Source organism: Pleurodeles waltl, chromosome 11 (genome assembly GCF_031143425.1).
Source record: "Pleurodeles waltl isolate 20211129_DDA chromosome 11, aPleWal1.hap1.20221129, whole genome shotgun sequence".
NCBI lineage: Eukaryota > Metazoa > Chordata > Amphibia > Caudata > Salamandridae > Pleurodeles > Pleurodeles waltl.
In genome coordinates, this window is record NC_090450.1 from 983,712,541 (window position 1) to 983,732,927 (window position 20,387).

The following is a 20,387-nucleotide window of genomic DNA, read 5'->3' on the forward strand; positions in this document are numbered from 1 at the left end:
ACCCTTTAAAAAAACAAGATAAGAAAAGGAGGCACTCTCATAAAGGCAGGCGTTTTACTGAGAAGAACCAAAATATCGCCAGGTAGAGCCCTTGCTGCCAACTGTCCCCTTTTCCAAATACATTGGAAAGAGAACAAGTTCTCCTATCCTCTCTTGCTTGCCAAATGCAGACATTTTCATGCGTGACAAGACTATCGAAGTTCTGAAATCACAACTATTTTGAGAGGAAATAAAAGCTAAAGGCCTATAAACTAAATGTTTAAGTACAATTTCAACTTAAGAAAATTAAACAAAATATTGATACTGGAAAGTCATATCCATCAAGAAGGCATATTTTGTGTTTAATTTTGTATGCCCAGTTCTGGAGAAAGACAGACTTTGCCCGATATAGATTCATTTCTGAGGTTTTACATTTAAAGCGCTTTAAACCTTTCAGGACATTCAGGGAAACCATCTATGACATTTAAGGCAACGAAGCCTTTCACAAGTGCTCTCTTTAGAATGGTCGAGGTGTCTGCTCCCTTGGGGTGGATCGCTCTGCAGGTGAGTAACGTGGTATTGCAACATCTCGTTCTGGTCTTTTATATGTAGGAGGCATAGATTACACCTTTGAAATTGTTCCCTCAGGAACATGCGCTGTACTACTTTTCTAACGAAACTTCTTACTTTACAGCATTTCTTCAACAAACAGGGTACGGGTGTCTGTTTGATAACCCATTTTTGTCAAGTGCTTCAATGGCGATTTTGCATCTAACAATTGGTGGGATTTTTCTCTCTTTTTTTTTTTTTCTTCACAACATCGAGAGCTTAGGTGTGCCATGTGTGTCAACCGGGAACAGAATCACTGGCAAAACTGCTGTGGCTGTCTTCTTTCCTCCTGGGTAGAAACTGTCCAGCAGTGCACTGGGCAGCAAAATACATAATAGTAGTTACCAGGATGCACAGGCACACAATGACGTATGCCCTTCTGATGTTTTTCTGAAAAATAGTGAAGACATTGTGCTCTTGTAAAGAAAGACGCTTTTGTTCACAAGATGCTTGAAAGTTGTTTTCTTTGAAGAACTCATGAGTCAGAGGAGCTACGACTGTGATTTTCCCATGGCACGAACCCAATCGAACAGTTTTTCGCACATGGTGGGGGTGGTGGGGGGGAATGAGATGTACGGCGTGTGAATTAAAAGTATAATGAATGAAAAAAAAAAAAAAATAGATATCTATCTTACAATAATGGGAGTGGAAAATGATCTGCAAAAGTCACCTGCACCAAGGGAGGAAGGTGGGCATATGAATCTACAGCACTGCAAGCTACGAACAGATGCTTACAGGGTAAGTAGTATTTCGCATTCTTAGCATGTCTAGCTGTCGATAAACATGCTTAGCATAGACAGAATAGAGTGGATGCTGCAGTTGTCTGGAATAATGTTATCAGCACAGTTTGTCATCTAGAGCCTTTTGAAGGGCTAAGATCCACTCACAGTAATGTTTGATAAAGGTGTAGGTGTGGGCTGTGCCCTATGAAGGCCACAGCAGCCTCCTTTTTTTAGAGTAGTGTGCCCCTAGGTGGGGCACGTAGAACACTTTGGCCTTATGGTATCGTCACTACTTTCAAATCTACCAGACCATACCATCCTTGGAGATAGCATGACCCTCATGAGGCTTTGCAAAGCAGGCAGGACTGGTCTGACTTACGGAGTGGTTTGGTCCTGTTAATGTACTACATGAACGACCTTCTGACATCTAATGTGTGCAGTGCTCTATACGAGACGGGTTGTCTTTGGCATATAGCTCATAACTAATCTTAAGTAGGCTAAAAGAGAAAAGGCGGTTTGCTTTAAGTGCTAAAGAGGGGGTAACACTCTCCCGGACCAATGGCTTTAAATGATCCAGGTTGTTTGAAATGCTGTAATGGGCAAAGCTCTTCCTTTGCGCTGCGTCGCAGCCCCATGTTGTGGTCCGTTGGCCTGCTTCAAGATGAACATAGACTTTGTAGAAGGTGAAGGCACCCAAATTTTAGGACCTCGAATGGTACGACTGCAGTGCTACCAGGAAGCGAGGTGGTGACATTTGTCCGAGCTTCCTTACCATTAAAGGAAGCAGTGGGTAAGGCAGAAAAGCATAGGCAAATATCCCAGACCAGTTCATCTAGTGCTCTGCCTGCTAACCGTGGAAGTGGATACTGGTGGTGAGCAAACTGTGGTCGTTTTGCATTTTCAGAGATAGCAAACAGGTCTATTTGCAGGTCGTCCAACACTGAAGTATGTGTGAACGACCTGGGAGTGAAGTTCCCATTTGTAGACCAGTTGAGGAGTCATACTCATCAAGTCTGCAAAGTCAATGTCCACTCCGGGAGGGGCTCTGCCATAATGTGAATCTTGTAGCAGAGTGCCCGGTGTCAGATGCTCTGTGCTAGGTGGGAATGCTGAGGGTAGTGTGCGCCGTCCTGCTTTTGGATGAAATGCTAGACCTACAGGAAGGCTTTCTGAATAGCAAGCATTTCTAATTAACTGATGTGGTAATCCAGGGGGTCCGAAGTCCTTCTTTGGACTGTGTACCGGTTGTGGTGCGCACCCTATGCAGTGAGAGGAGTCAGTGGTAGAGGTCATGTGCAGGACCTAGTCTACAAAAGGCCTGCCATACAATAATTTGGTGGGTGTCCAGTACTGCAGAAAGTTGTGCTTTGGCCTGTACCAAGAGTACATCTTTCCTAGTGACACCCTGCTTGAGACCACTTGATTTGCCAGCCACTAAAAGGGGGAGCAAGTACAACCTTGCATAGGGAATGATTGTGATGCAGGAGGCCATCATTCCTAAAAGTTGCATAACAATGTGAACGTTATCCTGCGACTGGGTTGAAAAAGACACAGCAGTCGCTGAAAAGCAGAAACACTGCTTGTGTGGGTAGGCTTCACCTGTGCCCGCCCATAGAATGGGCCCTGGGAAGGGTCTTTGAAGTGGCTGTAGATGGGACTTGGAGTCCTTCAGAGATTAAGCCCAAGCTCTGGAGCAAGGCTACTGTTTCTGGAGTGTGCGATGGACATTGGAGCTTGCTGCTGCTCAAGAACAGCAGCTGGTGGGGGGGGAGTGAGGGGGGGGGGGGGGGTAGTCTTAGTCAGAGCTGAATAACAAGCATCCGGGGGTCGTCACTGAGACCCTCACCTGTGGCGGATTGTCAGGATTGAAAGTACCATGAGGTTAACTGGGGGTTAACATGAGAAAGCGGATTATACGCTTCGAAGCGAAGAATGGAATCCATGCCCTAAGAAAACACCAAAGGGGCCCAGTGAAAACATCAAGAAGCATGGCAACCTCAGAGCCCACTCAATGCACGTTTAAGGCCGATGACAGAGAGGAGTTACATCTCATGACTAGAAAGACTTCTCTGAAGCACAACTTGCAAATGTCAGAGCGTAACACCAGATGGTAGGAGCATTCTAAGCATGTGTATCTACTGCTGCACATGCTACGGGCAGATTACTGAAAGCACATGACTTCTTAAAATTAATTTGCCCGCAGATTCCTTACCTCAATCATAAATGCCAAAACAATACCTCCCTGGAAAGCAGATGGAGAACAGCTCCTCAAATAAGTCATGCGACACTGCCTTGGCAAAGTACCAGTCACTGCGTGCATATGAAACGAGGGAGCAATGTTTGGCAAATGTATGCAGGAGGACTATGTAGTTGCCCTGCAGATGTCAACCACCAGAACGCTTCTGGAGAGAGCCGAAGAAGCAGCCACAACTCTAGAGAAGTAGGTATGAATGCACTCCAGAGGCCTTTTCTGGGCAAAGGCACAGCAGATTTCAATACAAATTGAGCCAAGAGGAACAATATATTTGGTTACCAGCTTCACATCAAAACAGGTCCCACTGATGATCTTCTCATCTGACGTCCTCTCGCTTTGAGGATGTCAGATGAGCTGCTAAAAAGGCACACCTTCCCCTTCAAAACTCATTACAGAGCACACCTTCAGAAGCAAATCACTATCAAACAGGTTTCACAACACCAAACTGCCCCATCTGCTGATGTAATAGACAACGGTACTACGAGACCATCCACAAGGAGGGAATACATTTAAAGTCCCTTTCTTCAGACTGGCAGGAGCACAACCAAACAGAAGGGTGGTCTGGCAAGGAGGGACAGAAGGGGTAAGGTGTAACCCTTGCTGATAAGATGGATAGATTACCCACTGTGTGAGTCTCCCAGCTGTGGAAAAGTACAAGTGAACCCAATCAGGAGATTATGGTGCAAAGTGTGAAGGGCTGGAGGTGTAGTGGTGGGGATGCAGATAGATTTGAAGGCAGCATCATCAGAAGAGGTTGGTGGGGGCTGGACATGCTGGTGCGGGCAACCCTTTGGTCCATTGATTCCTGAAAGTAGTAGTATATTTTTTGTAGTGTCTGAGAAGGTTGCTTCTAGCAGGCTGCTGAGCCTTAGAGTAGCCATGAAACTTTGATGGTGTCGGAGGAAGGGTAGACATGGTAAGACTAAGCCTAAAGTCTGAGACAATAGCAGCTCTGCAAGAAGTTCTATTCTGATGTTTTTTGTAAAGCACACAGATATCCAACCGGGCGTCACAGCACTGCAAGCAACCACTCTGGCTGAAGCATCACATGGACCCTGGAACATTACAGAGCTTTAGAACAAATAGGTTTTAAGGATATTGCTGAACCTCACTTACAACTGTTGGGATTTCAGGTCCACGGGGGACTGTTCCAAAGTTTGGGTACTAGAAATCAGCCTTTTCTCAGATCAGCTGCTTGCCATCGGGTGGCACGCCCATGAGGGCAGCTTAGACATCTGCCAAAAACTCAGTGACTGCATCCAGGGAGGTGCATGAACGCAGTGCCCCTGGATCAGCCTGCAGTGTCCACAGCATCCAAACTGCTCTTCAGGAACTTTTTCCTGATTCAACCAGGTCAAACCAACTACATCAGAGAAAGGATTCAATTGCTCTGGGAGGACTATGACAGACAGGTTTGAAAGCTCTCACAGTTTGGACATAATGGCAAGGTGTGAAGCATTCACAGTGCGGCACAACAGACTGCCATAGGCAAAACCTTTGTAACCTATGGTGTTCCATCACTTAAATCACCATCAGCAAGGGTAATAAGAAAGTCACCTAGAGTCCTTTTTAAAGGACAAATTGTAAACCACTGTGTTCTCTGGAGAGGACAAAACCTTGGGATAAGCCAGAGCAATTATATGGAACCTGTAAGTTGAGCTCTGGGCCTAAAAAAAGTTCTTTTTCCAGGCAGCCAAGACAGACTCCAGCAAAAAACCTCAATGAAAAAAAAAGAAAATAAAAAAAAGTGTTCAGAACATCCCGCAGCAACGATTACAGGGTTTGAACTTCAAGAACTTTGGAAAAGACATGTGCCCTGGTTGCTGATAAAAGTGGAGGTATTTTGTCACTGAAACACAAAGGCCCTCATTCCGACCCTGGCGGTTTCAAACCGCCAGGGTGGAGGGCAGAGGAAGCACCGCCAACAGGCTGGCGGTGCTTCCCGGGCTATTCTGACCGCGGCAGTAAAGCCGCGGTCAGAAAAGGGGAACCAGCGGTTTCCCGCCGGTTTTCCCCTGGCCCAGGGAATCCTCCATGGGGATTCCGACCCCCTTCCCGCCAGCCTCTTCCTGTGGCTGGCGGGAACGGGTTTTGTGGGGCCCCTGGGGGCCCCTGCACTGCCCATGCCACTGGCATGGGCAGTGCAGGGGCCCCCTAACAGGGCCCCACAAAGATTTTCACTGTCTGCTTAGCAGACAGTGAAAATCGCGACGGGTGCTACTGCACCCGTCGCACCCCTGCAAATCCGCCGGCTCCATTCGGAGCCGGCTTCCTCTTTGCAGGGGTTTTCCCGCTGGGCCGGCGGGCGATCTTCTGGAGATCGTCCACCGGCCCAGCGGGAAAGTTAAAATGACCCCCGCGGTCATTTGACCGCGGTGCGGTCTTTGGGCGGTTTCCGTCCGGCAGGCGGTGCCTGGCGCCCGCCGGGGTCGGAATGACCCCCAAAGTGTTCTGGGACGATGTCCATTATGGGAGTAAATACAAATACTGAGGCGGGCATGCTTGTCGGCCTCAATTATAAACCAATGTCGTCACGTCAAATGTGCAGACTGTTGAAGCTGCACAGTGCCAACTGGCAGCACTGGGGAGCTACTGTTGGAGAAAAGGGTTTTCCTGAGCAGTTTGACAGGTGAAAGGATAACTGTTAAGGTGACTAATCTCAGAGAGGTGTATTCATCAGAAGGGACACCCAGGTCTCTGAATGGGCCAAAACTTAGTGACACAAGTTGCTAAGTGAAGACACAGCTCAGGGTGGGGTGTGGGATATTTCCAATGTACTGCTGTAATCTTTTGTAAACGACTTTCTTGCAACAAGGTTTATTTTAGTAGTGTAGTTTTGCACCTCATTTACAACTTGCATACAATAGACCAGATACTTTCCTTTTCTGGATAGCAAAATATATTTGTTAGCGTGATGGTGCAAATATGCAGGAAAATAAAAGTCTAAACCTGAAGCTCATTTTAAGTCACTGGTACTGATCTAAAAGTATTTATGCCATTTACCAGTACAATACACAGATTTGTGAACCAGACTGGCACGGAATCAGAAGTCTAACTTATTTCCACTACGAAACAATCCCAGAAATGCTACATTCAAGATTACACATCTACACTTGGTTAGCAGTGTGAACTGTAGACATAAATGTGTTACCAGCTTTATTCTTGGCAAGTTTTTTGCTGCTTGCAGTTCCAGTTCCATATGTCACGCCATTGATAATCACAGACACTCCAAAGGGCTCACTTGGTGTTTCTTACATAAGAAGAGATTGACAATGTTAGACAAAATGAAACAGTCATGGTGCAACTTATATGGACACTCCCAGCTTAGAGGTAACCATCAGGATATCCCACACCTACTCATAACCTGAAAAGGTGTTCTTACTGAACGCAAAAGTATCTAACTGGAAATCAAATAACTTATTACTCATAATAGGAAACTTTTTGGTACTTTAAAGTGCGTATGCAGACAAGAGCTAAGCAGGAAAAAAACAATCAATGCATCCAATGGCACTAACAAGCCAGCTAAGGTTCAATTTTTTCCTGATCCAAAAAAGGTAGAGATTAAGGGACTAATTAAGAAAAACAACAATTTACAATTGACATCCACCCAAGAAGATGCGGCCATAAAATATTACACTGTTCTGAAAGAGAAAGGTCAAAAATCACTACATTTGTCCACGTTTTGAGTTCCAAAAGAAGTGTTTGCAGATAGTATAGCCACCAATGTGGCATGAACTACTTCACAATGTGCCTACTCTTGCAAGTCCTACATTTGCATCAATAGGTTTGGGATTCTTAAATACAAACAGTTGATCCAAAGGACTGTCTGGACCCTGGAATAAAATCGACTCAGCCTTTAGTTTATAAGAGAGCAATGAAAGACTCATGAATGTTAGCAAAATCCTAGTTTTTAAATGTGAAGTTTTTGTTTATTGCACCTCTGCCATTATAAAGGCCTTATGGCGCTAGGCTGCCGGGGTTCCTGTAGACTGGCTTCCAAGTGGCAGTATGAAATGCCCATGTCTACCAATGTTTCCATCTCTCAGCATGTGTGTGAAATTGGTTACTTCATTACGATTCCAAGTTCTGACATTAGGCAAATATGATTACAGCAGCAAGATGACAGCAAATTCAGAGCAAACACTTGCTCTCCTATCTGTGTGCAGAAAGGAAAGCAACCTTGGCAGTAATCCACAACATTTCAGCCTGACAAGTTTTGATGGGATTTCTACCTGAACGTAGTATTTCATCTTTCTACCACAACAGAAAATTGGCAAAGGGTTCATATTAAAAGAATGGCACACTAAGCCTTCAACGATATATGGGTGCTGCACAGAAATATCACTTAATGACCCAAGTAATTCAAACTTCCGTCTTAAAAAAAAAAAAAAAAAAAAAAGCCACAGACTTACCACATTCAAAGAACTCATAAACAGGGCGAATTTTCAGCACACGTTGCATATATTCGTGCAGAATGCAAACTTCAGATTTCCCATTGGGATTAATAACAAATTCTAAGACAAAATAAAAGAAATCTTTATAGGCAAACGTCACAAAGGCAGGAAGTGAGCTACATTGAGAGTATAAATCAGAATCCTTCGCAAGAACGTGTCAAAATGATTTCACACTCCTAGGCTTTATACATTTCCAGCACGAGGAGGATCCAAGAATAGTTTTACAATTCTCATTTTACATTTTGTATTAGCACTATTCAAAATATACATCTGCAAATGGAAGGAGGGCTGAATGAGAACCTAGGCAGCACATCACCTATTGTTTAAAAGCAGCTGTTCAAGTAGTTTTACTTCTAGGGCAAGGCATTCTCTACAACAAAGTTCAAAATAGAGCATCAAGTACTTGGAAGATGAGAAAAGTATTCTTTAAGACAAATGCCCCACTGCCGATTGCTTCATATAGGAATTAAAGGAAATGTTTACAGAAAGGGTAAACGTTTATACAGAGCTCAGATAGGATAACATAAGCCAGTAATGCTAATGTTCCCACTTTTCCCTTGTTGAATGAACCATGGATTGAAGGAAAAAGCCCTTTTTGACATTGTCACACTCACTTTTTGCCACTGGTACTGAAGTTTTTGGACTGAAGGTGCACTGGGTTGCTGCTAACCAGGCCCCCAGTGCTAGTGCTCTTTCCCTAAAACAAAATAAACTGAATTGTTTACAATTGGCACCCCCTGTAAGTCCCTAGTAAATGGTACCCCTTATTCCTAGGGCATGGGTATTAAAGAGGGCCCCCAAGTACTGTAGTATGTATTATTCCCCTTTAAAGCACCCCCACTACAAACTGCGTGCAGACATCCTTTGCATACTGCGTGACATGGGGGCAAACCAGGAGTAAAAACACCACATGGCACACGTGTGTAGGAAGCTGGCTCAGTGGCTCTGGGTAGGACTTCTCTTCGCTAAACACCAGGTGCCGTCCTATTCTGTGCAGCAGAGCAGTCCTCCTTCCAAGTCCGTCGAGATCCAAGGTCTTGGTGCCAGGAGCGTCTTATTTATTTTCAGAAATTGAATTGCCCTCATGGTAGGACGTGAATGCTAGCCAATGGGACCCCCCCCTCTCTACACTCAGAGCTCCTTGCCCGCCCCCAGGAGGGGGGTGGCTACCCAGGAACTACAACTCCTGGAAAAAACAGTTTGACAACCAGCGTCTCTCTTGTCCACATAACTTGCCTGTCTGACTAAACAATAGAGCAGCTCCTCTCCCAAGCATTACCCATTTGCCCTTCAAAGACAGCTTCCCCATTGGAGCTCGGCTTTTGGGCACACACCTGTGTGGCTTCCTTCAAGAGGGAAGTAACACCTCTCTCGCATGGAGGCCTCTATTGTGTCCTTTCTGGAGAGGCATTAACACGTCTCCCCAAGAGGGCAGAAGCTGTCTGCAGGACAAACCCCATGTACATCAATAAATGGTCATTGGACACCTTGGGCAACTAAAGTGGCAACCTCTAAGGTGGCACTTTGCCCCCGAGTGCTCTTAAATTAGATTTATCCATTTAATTGGATTTAATACATGGATTTATTCGATACCAACAGTACCACCCTTAGCAGTCCTATTCAGAAGTTAGCAGGGCTGGGGTGCCAGCCTGTAACTCCTTTTTGCCAATGGGGCTACTACCCATCCCACAGTAACATGACAATTTAGGGGTTTTACTGTTGGAACATGTAAACGTACATGAACTGTTTAACATACAGCACCCTCTCTTAGGGCTCGTTTGGCCGGTCATAGGGGGGGGGGGGGTGACCTACACTAAAAAGGGAGGTTTGGGCTTTTTCATTATCTTAAATGGCAAAGTCCAGTTAGCAGTTTTAAACTGCTGTTCCAGTCTGCAGTAGCAGAGCCATGTTTTTACCTTGTCCCACTCACGGTGGTGTAACTCACAGGTCCTAGTAGCACCGTTACCATATATTAGAGATTTACAAGTAAGTCAGGCTATGGTAATTGGGGACAAGCAAATCAATCAGCGCACATGCACAGAGTTCGGTTTAGCAGGGCTCAGGGCATTTCAGAGTTGTTACACTCGTACCTAGCAGTCTAAGTGGGAGCACAGAATTGTAAAGCAGCAGCAAAAGTCAATTTTCGGAAGGAGATCAAGTTAGCAGCTTTCTAGAGGTCCATGGAAGGCTCTGACAAAACGGTCTTCTTTTGCTCAATCATTCAGAAATGTCAAGAGAAGAAGTATTTCCATCTGTGTCTCTCTGCATGGTAGGCAATTACAAAGGAGAAGTGGGTGCTACATATTGGGCTGAATGGGCACACAATCCTGTTTTAGGAGGATAAATCCAGCCTTTTTGCACTGATTGGTTCAGTAAACAATTTCCAATCGGAAAATGCAAAGAACCTGTTCCAATATATCATTGGAATAGTGGAGGGTCCTATTTTAGACCTAAAAACTACCTCTTACAACAGGATGTGTACAACAGATTTTCAAGATGCCTACTTTCATGAATCAATTGCTACAAACTACAGGCGTTTTTTGCTCTAAACCTTTACCAGGTTTTTGCTTATGGTTTGAAGTCATTCCCTGCCCCATCTTTTTCAAAGATCACGGTGCCTTTGTTCCTGGGCAATAGGACGGCGCTTATTTGCCAATATTTACACGATTGGCTAATTAAAGACAATGGAACCAGCACAAAGTACTCAATACTTGTGATGCTGGACTAAGCGAAAGAACATCATTCTCAGGAGAGATCGGTCTATCCACCATACAGATGTTAATTCAATTTCAGAGGACACCATCTTTCACTTCGGTAAGTGTTGGTTTCTTCAATGCAGGGCCTTGCACATTTAGTTAGTTTGGTGTACAAGACTGTATATCAGACCTCTTGATTTCCTTTCATCCCAACTCCTAAATTCAAATGCACTTCAATCCCTAATAATGGTGGTGCAGAAGGAATAATCTCCAGACGAGAGTACTGTTTCATCGCCTGTATCCAATTCAAGAAGTATAAAAGGTGCTTCTCAAATGCTGATAGGGATTACCTGGGCAATCTGAGACCACCACTTTATGTTGTCAGATTGGAAGAGGTTATCACATTAAAATGTTGGTACTGTAATCTGTTCATGTCAATTTTCCAACGAAAGATCATTTTCTAGAGGGGTTCTCCTCTCTTCCATGGGAAATGAAGGTGGTGCTCTCCAAATTAATTGGTCCTCCCTTTGAGCCATTCTAGAACACGGATTTTCAACATCTTCCCTGGAAGGTTGCCTTTTACAGCCATTACCCATGGGAGGAGGGCAAGTGAATTTCAGTCCTCTGTGAGCATAGGAAACCCAATTGCTAAAAAGGAAAAAAACGTTACTTAGTTGTAATCCATGTTCTTTAACATGGATATCCCCTTTGAATTCATAAAAGTCCCCACCTACCACTACACTTTTTGGGACAGATTTAAAACATATGAATAGAAGTGTCTTACTACTTGCGCCAAAAGGAGAGTGTCGGTCACCCTACTAGGATTGATGGGATAATGTAGCTTCTAAAGACTTTTAAAGAGGTAAAAACTGCTCTGGAGTATTGGTACGGTTTGTTCTAAGCGGGTGAGGGGGGGTGGGGAGGTGTCACCATTCCTTCTTTTTTCACTATTTTATTGAGCTTTGTTTCAACCAAATTTACTATTTGGGTAAGAAGACAAAAAAAAGTAAGTTGCAAATTTGGGCATGTTCTCTGTTAATTTAATCAAAGGAATCCATCTTCTAAAAACGTGTAAAAAAGAAAAAAATATATAGGTTTGTTTGGAAAGGTGAGGGATGTTTTAACAAAATCTGGAGGTAGTCTGTCACCCGCTGCATTGAAGGTTTCAGGGAGGTGGGGGCGGACTAAAGTCACCTCAAAACTGAAACGATTTAAGAAAAAAAAAAAAAAAAAAAAAAGCCACATTCTAAGCCAAACACTGATGGCAGGAGTGTTTATAGCTTGTTAATCTACAACTGTATAGTCAGCAAACCAAGCGTTACAGGCAAGTAACATTTCCCTTACTCTTACAGGTTTCAAAACCTACAGAAACAGTTAATGCCAACTAACAATTTAAACATTTTAATGCACTACAGCTTACACTAACCTTTCTTGGTTGGTGCATCACGCACAGACAAGGTAATAAGCTTCCGATTTGCTGGTAGAATCGGCCGTTCAGCCGCTGCTTGCTTCCGTTTCATCTCCCGGTTGAACTGTCTTCTTTCAGCCCAGGATCTGAATTTCTTAACAGTAACCTGCTCAAAATCGAACCGCTTCTTCAGGTAGTTGCAAAACTCCTCCAGGTCTGTGAAACAGTAACAATCAGCTTTTTAGTGTCCTGTTTTCATTAACCGCTTCCAAAAATCAGTAACTTGCTAGGATACCAGTGATAAAATTATGGTCAATATTTCCTTTTAGGTCTATTTCAACACAGACTAAATTGCATTTGAACACAACTGAAAAGCTTAAACATTCGCCAGTGCACTTAAACCACAAAAACACACAAAAAGAATGATAAGGCAGTAGCATGCTTGAGCCTACAAAAACATTTAGGCAACCGTACTATGCACATGATTACATTTTCTCAGTTAGGTTTTCCAGTAAGATAGTTGCTGGACAAATAATGCTTAATTTATGTTAGGAGACAGGGTCACAGTTTTAATTCACTACACTTACCACTCTGTGTGCATCCCATCCCATGCTTCATCATAGCCATGAACACAACACAACTGAATAGATCACTTAATGCTTTCTGTCACTCACATACACTTTCTTTGGGTTTTCCTCACACTGGGCTTAGTCTGGACATTTTCTCCTCCTGGCTCCCTTCTCTCAGCACCCAGACAGGCTTCTAGACACTATGTAGGGCCTCACATTCTCTAGTGGAAAGAAAAAGCCTCAAATGATCTCTCTTCACCCCTGGGTGACAGAGTCAGGCAGACACCAGTCCACTCTTCCACAGAGAGAGAAACAAAGCAGAGTGGTTTACATTCCACTTTATACACATTTTCTATTCAGGGGGTGTGGACTGACTGCCTCATGCTTCAGAACCAATTTGATTAGGTTTCTACTTCGTGTCCTTTCCAGGATGCTCTCCAGACACAGTTTGTGTAAATCTCTGCTTTTTGACAGCAGATCGCAGTAGGTCAGGCTCCAAGCATGGACTACTCAAAACAAGGGCACAATGAAGTGTGAGTTTTCTGCACCTGGAGGACAGTTCTCAGAGCAGTAATCAAGGACATAAAAAAAATGCCAGGCCTGACCTATAAACATCCTCACGTTGGGCAAGTGAAATTGCCACCTGCGCCCTCTAATCAGCAACCCTTTCCAAAAGTAGTCATTGAATTTGTCGGAGTCGCCACCCTCATCCACCGGCCTCAAGAAAAAAAGGAGAGAGACTTCCACTGTCTAGGAAACTGGTCGCTATCTAAGAAGTAAAAAATTAATAAACCTAAAAACTTAAAGTTAAAAAAAAGAAAAAGAAAACACACACACACACACACACACACACACCACCACACACAATTTCCTGAGTTATATATATATATATATATATATATACACACACACACATACATATATATATACATATATACATATACACACACACACATTGGTTTTCTTCGAAGAACTGTTTGAGTCACAGGACCGAGTGACTCCTCTTCGGCTCCATTGCGCATGGGCTTCGACTTCATGTTAGATTTCCCGCAGAGGGTAAGGTAGGAGTGAGAGTATAAAGAAAAGAGATGTCAATGCTAATGGAATGTGTATATATACATATATATATATATATATATATATACACACACACACACACATATATATACACACACACACACACACATTGTTAACTTAAACGGCTACAGGCTGCCGGGGAGGGTGCATGTGAATCTGCAGCGGAACATGCCACGAACAGAAGTACACTGGGTAAGTGACATTTTCCGTTCGATGGCATGTGTGGCTGTAAATACACATGCTGTGCATTGACTACAAAGCAATTAGTCCTCCCATAAAAGCGGTGGTTAGCCTGTAGGAGTTGAAGTTGTTTGAAATAATGTTCTGAGAACAGCTTGACCTACTGTGGCTTGCCTGTGTTGCTAAAACATCCACACAATAGTGTTTAGTAAATGTATGTAGTGTTGACCATGTACCTACTTTACATATTTCAGCCACTGGTATGTGTAAGGAAATGCCTCCTTGGCATGGTTGCCCCCTGACTTTTTGCCTTTGCTGATGCTATGTTTACAATTGAAAGTGTGCTGAGGCCTGCTAACCAGGCCCCAGCACCAGTGTTCTTTCCCTAACCTGTACTTTTGTATCCACAATTGGCAGACCCTGGCATCCAGATAAGTCCCTTGTAACTGGTACTTCTAGTACCAAGGGCCCTGATGCCAAGGAAGGTCTCTAAGGGATGCAGCATGTCTTATGCCACCCTGGAGACCTCTCACTCAGCACAGACACACCGCTTGCCAGCTTGTGTGTGCTAGTGAGGACAAAACGAGTAAGTCGACATGGCACTCCCCTCAGGGTGCCATGCCAGCCTCTCACTGCCTATGCAGTATAGGTAAGACACCCCTCTAGCAGGCCTTACAGCCCTAAGGCAGGGTGCACTATACCATAGGTGAGGGTACCAGTGCATGAGCATGGTACCCCTACAGTGTCTAAACAAAACCTTAGACATTGTAAGTGCAGGGTAGCCATAAGAGTATATGGTCTGGGAGTCTGTCAAACACGAACTCCACAGCACCATAATGGCTACACTGAAAACTGGGAAGTTTGGTATCAAACTTCTCAGCACAATAAATGCACACTGATGCCAGTGTACATTTTATTGTAAAATACACCACAGAGGGCACCTTAGAGGTGCCCCCTGAAACTTAACCGACTATCTGTGTAGGCTGACTAGTTCTAGCAGCCTGCCACAAACCGAGACATGTTGCTGGCCCCATGGGGAGAGTGCCTTTGTCACTCTGAGGCCAGTAACAAAGCCTGCACTGGGTGGAGATGCTAACACCTCTCCCAGGCAGGAATTGTCACACCTGGCGGTGAGCCTCAAAGGCTCACCTCCTTTGTGCCAACCCAGCAGGACACTCCAGCTAGTGGAGTTGCCCGCCCCCTCCGGCCAGGCCCCACTTTTGGCGGCAAGGCCGGAGAAAATAATGAGAATAACAAGGAGGAGTCACTGGCCAGTCAGGACAGCCCCTAAGGTGTCCTGAGCTGAGGTGACTCTAACTTTTAGAAATCCTCCATCTTGCAGATGGAGGATTCCCCCAATAGGGTTAGGATTGTGACCCCCTCCCCTTGGGAGGAGGCACAAAGAGGGTGTACCCACCCTCAGGGCTAGTAGCCATTGGCTACTAACCCCCCAGACCTAAACACGCCCTTAAATTTAGTATTTAAGGGCTACCCTGAACCCTAGAAAATTAGATTCCTGCAACTACAAGAAGAAGGACTGCCTAGCTGAAACCCCTGCAGCGGAAGACCAGAAGACGACAACTGCCTTGGCTCCAGAAACTCACCGGCCTGTCTCCTGCCTTCCAAAGATCCTGCTCCAGCGACGCCTTCCAAAGGGACCAGCGACCTCGACATCCTCTGAGGACTGCCCCTGCTTCGAAAAGACAAGAAACTCCCGAGGACAGCGGACCTGCTCCAAGAAAAGCTGCAACTTTGTTTCCAGCAGCTTTAAAGAACCCTGCAAGCTCCCCGCAAGAAGCGTGAGACTTGCAACACTGCACCCGGCGACCCCGACTCGGCTGGTGGCGATCCAACACCTCAGGAGGGACCCCAGGACTACTCTGATACTGTGAGTACCAAAACCTGTCCCCCCTGAGCCCCCACAGCGCCGCCTGCAGAGGGAATCCCGAGGCTTCCCCTGACCGCGACTCTTTGAATCTAAAGTCCCGACGCCTGGGAGAGACCCTGCACCCGCAGCCCCCAGGACCTGAAGGACCGGACTTTCACTGGAGAAGCGACCCCCAGGAGTCCCTCTCCCTTGCCCAAGTGGAGGTTTCCCCGAGGAACCCCCCCCTTGCCTGCCTGCAGCGCTGAAGAGATCCCGAGATCTCTCATAGACTAACATTGCGAACCCGACGCTTGTTTCTACACTGCACCCGGCCGCCCCCGCGCCGCTGAGGGTGAAATTTCTGTGTGGACTTGTGTCCCCCCCGGTGCCCTACAAAACCCCCCTGGTCTGCCCTCCGAAGACGCGGGTACTTACCTGCAAGCAGACCGGAACCGGGGCACCCCCTTCTCTCCATTCTAGCCTATGTGTTTTGGGCACCACTTTGAACTCTGCACCTGACCGGCCCTGAGCTGCTGGTGTGGTGACTTTGGGGTTGCTCTGAACCCCCAACGGTGGGCTACCTTGGACCAAGAACTGAACCCTGTAAGTGTCTTACTTACCTGGTAAAACTAACAAATACTTACCTCCCCTAGGAACTGTGAAAATTGCACTAAGTGTCCACTTTTAAAACAGCTATTTGTGAATAACTTGAAAAGTATACATGCAATTTTGATGATTTGAAGTTCCTAAAGTACTTACCTGCAATACCTTTCGAATGAGCTATTACATGTAGAATTTGAACCTGTGGTTCTTAAAATAAACTAAGAAAAGATATTTTTCTATATAAAAACCTATTGGCTGGATTTGTCTCTGAGTGTGTGTACCTCCTTTATTGTCTATGTGTATGTACAACAAATGCTTAACACTACTCCTTGGATAAGCCTACTGCTCGACCACACTACCACAAAATAGAGCATTAGTATTATCTATTTTTACCACTATTTTACCTCTAAGGGGAACCCTGGGACTCTGTGCATGCTATTCCTTACTTTGAAATAGCACATACAGAGCCAACTTCCTACATTGGTGGATCAGCGGTGGGGTACAAGACTTTGCATTTGCTGGACTACTCAGCCAATACCTGATCACACGACAAATTCCAAAATTGTCATTAGAAATTGATTTTTGCAATTTGAAAAGTTTTCTAAATTCTTAAAAGACCTGCTAGGGCCTTGTGTTAGATCCTGTTTAGCATTTCTTTTAGAGTTTAAAAGTCTGTTAAAAGTTTGAATTAGATTCTAGAATCAGTTTTAGTTTCTTAAAAAGTATTCCAACTTTTAGAAGCATAATGTCTAGCACAGATGTGAATGTGGTGGAACTCGACACCACACCTTACCTCCATCTACAGATGAGAGAGCTAAGGTCACTCTGTAAACTAAAGAAAATAACAATGGGCCCCAAACCTACCAAAATACAGCTCCAGGAGCTTTTGGCAGAGTTTGAAAAGGCCAACCCCTCTGAGGGTGGCAACTCAGAGGAAGAGGATAGTGACTTGGAGGACAATTCCCCCCTACCAGTCCTATCTAGGGAGAACAGGGTCCCTCAAACCCTGACTCCAAAAATAATAGTCAGAGATGCTGGTTCCCTCACAGGAGAGACCAACACCTCTGAAATCACTGAGGATAACCCCAGTGAAGAGGACATCCAGTTAGCCAGGATGGCCAAAAGATTGGCTTTGGAAAGACAGATCCTAGCCATAGAGAGGGAAAGACAAGAGATGGGCCTAGGACCCATCAATGGTGGCAGCAACTTAAATAGGGTCAGAGATTCTCCTGACATGTTGAAAATCCCTAAAGGGATTGTAACTAAATATGAAGATGGTGATGACATCACCAAATGGTTCACAGCTTTTGAGAGGGCTTGTGTAACCAGAAAAGTGAACAGATCTCACTGGGGTGCTCTCCTTTGGGAAATGTTCACAGGAAAGTGTAGGGATAGACTCCTCACACTCTCTGGACAAGATGCAGAATCTTATGACCTCATGAAGGGTACCCTGATTGAGGGCTTTGGATTCTCCACTGAGGAGTACAGGATTAGGTTCAGGGGGGCTCAAAAATCCTCGAGCCAGACCTGGGTTGACTTTGTTGACTACTCAGTGAAAACACTAGATGGTTGGATTCAAGGCAGTGGTGTAAGTAATTATGATGGGCTGTACAATTTATTTGTGAAAGAACACCTGTTAAGTAATTGTTTCAATGATAAACTGCATCAGCATCTGGTAGACCTAGGACCAATTTCTCCCCAAGAATTGGGAAAGAAGGCGGACCATTGGGTCAAGACAAGGGTGTCCAAGACTTCAACAGGGGGTGACCAAAAGAAAGGGGTCACAAAGACTCCCCAGCAGAAGGGTGATGAGACAACCAAAACTAAAAATAGTAAAGAGTCTTCTACAGGCCCCCAAAAACCTGCACAGGAGGGTGGGCCCAGAGCCTCTTCACAAAACAATGGGTACAAGGGTAAAAACTTTGATCCCAAAAAGGCCTGGTGTCATAGCTGTAAACAGCATGGACACCAAACTGGAGACAAGGCCTGTCCCAAGAAAGGTTCCACTCCAAACTCCCATCCAGGTAACACTGGTATGGCTAGTCTCCAAGTGGGATCAACAGTGTGCCCAGAGCAAATCAGGGTCCACACTGAAGCTACTCTAGTTTCTGAGGGTGGGGTGGATTTAGCCACACTAGCTGTCTGGCCGCCTAACATGCAAAAATACAGACAGCAACTCTTAATTAATGGGACTAGAATAGAGGGCCTGAGGGATACAGGTGCCAGTGTCACCATGGTGACAGAGAAACTGGTTTCCCCTGGCCAATACCTGACTGGAAAAACTTACACAGTCACCAACGCTGACAATCAGAGAAAAGTACATCCCATGGCAATGGTTACTTTAGAATGGGGAGGGGTCAATGGCCTGAAACAGGTGGTGGTCTCCTCAAATATCCCAGTGGACTGTCTGCTTGGAAATGACCTGGAGTCCTCAGCATGGGCTGAGGTAGAGCTAAAAACCCATGCAGCAATGCTGGGTATCCCTGAACTGGTGTGTGTGAAAACGAGAGCACAATGCAAGGCACAGGGTGAAAAAGTAGAGCTGGAGTCTGGAAAAATGGCCCAGCCTACCAAGAGAACAGGAAAGTCAGTTGGGAAACCAACTGCAACACAGCAAAAGAAAGGGAACCTCTCTTCTCAGGAAGAAGTTCTGCCCTCTGAGGGAACTGAGCCTTTGGAGCTTGAACCTTATCAGGTTGAGCTCTTAGGCCCAGGGGGACCCTCAAGGGAAGAGCTGTGTAAGGGACAAGAAACCTGTCCCTCTCTTGAAGGCCTTAGGCAGCAAGCTGCTGAAGAGTCCAAAGGCAAGAAAAATGGAACACATAGTGTAGGAAGTTGGCTCTGTATGTGCTATTTCAAAGTAAGGAATAGCATGCACAGAGCCCAAGGGTTCCCCTTAGAGGTAAAATAGTGGTAAAAATAGATAATACTAATGCTCTATTTTGTGGTAGTGTGGTCGAGCAGTAGGCTTATCCAAGGAGTAGTGTTAAGCATTTGTTGTACATACACATAGACAATAAATGAGGTACACACACTCAGAGACAAATCCAGCCAATAGGTTTTTGTATAGAAAAATATCTTTTCTTAGTTTATTTTAAGAACCACAGGTTCAAATTCTACATGTAATAGCTCATTCGAAAGGTATTGCAGGTAAGTACTTTAGGAACTTCAAATCATCAAAATTGCATGTATACTTTTCAAGTTATTGACAAATAGCTGTTTTAAAAGTGGACACTTAGTGCAATTTTCACAGTTCCTAGGGGAGGTAAGTTTTGATTAGTTTTTCCAGGTAAGTAAGACACTTACAGGGTTCAGTTCTTGGTCCAAGGTAGCCCACCGTTGGGGGTTCAGAGCAACCCCAAAGTCACCACACCAGCAGCTCAGGGCCGGTCAGGTGCAGAGTTCAAAGTGGTGCCCAAAACACATAGGCTAGAATGGAGAGAAGGGGGTGCCCCGGTTCCGGTCTGCTTGCAGGTAAGTACCCGCGTCTTCGGAGGGCAGACCAGGGGGGTTTTGTAGGGCACCGGGGGGGACACAAGTCCACACAGAAATTTCACCCTCAGCAGCGCGGGGGCGGCCGGGTGCAGTGTAGAAACAAGCGTCGGGTTTGTAATGGAAGTCAATGGGAGATCTAGGGATCTCTTCAGCGCTGCAGGCAGGCAAGGGGGGGGTTCCTCGGGGAAACCTCCACTTGGGCAAGGGAGAGGGACTCCTGGGGGTCACTCCTCCAGTGAAAGTCCGGTCCTTCAGGTCCTGGGGGCTGCGGGTGCAGGGTCTCTCCCAGGTGTCGGGACTTAGGATTCAAAGAGTCGCGGTCAGGGGAAGCCTCGGGATTCCCTCTGCAGGCGGCGCTGTGGGGGCTCAGGGGGGACAGGTTTTTGTACTCACAGTCTTAGAGTAGTCCTGGGGTCCCTCCTGAGGTGTTGGATCGCCACCAGCCGAGTCGGGGTCGCCGGGTGCAGTGTTGCA

At 45.5% G+C, this 20,387-nt stretch overlaps 1 protein-coding gene across 2 annotated transcripts in view; it reads right to left on the reverse strand.

Moving 5' to 3' along the window:
- DGCR8 (DGCR8 microprocessor complex subunit) overlaps positions 1-20,387 on the reverse strand; it is a 108,517-nt gene that overhangs the window by 42,549 nt on the left and 45,581 nt on the right. The window contains exons 5-7 of one of the 2 annotated variants that reach the window (XM_069215281.1): positions 12,141-12,338; positions 7,977-8,078; positions 6,716-6,814 (exon numbers count right to left, since the gene is read on the reverse strand). In XM_069215281.1, coding sequence (XP_069071382.1) covers positions 6,716-6,814; positions 7,977-8,078; positions 12,141-12,338 — 399 coding nt within the window. The remainder of the gene's footprint in view (positions 1-6,715; positions 6,815-7,976; positions 8,079-12,140; positions 12,339-20,387) is intronic. The other variant, XM_069215282.1, reaches the window with a different exon arrangement.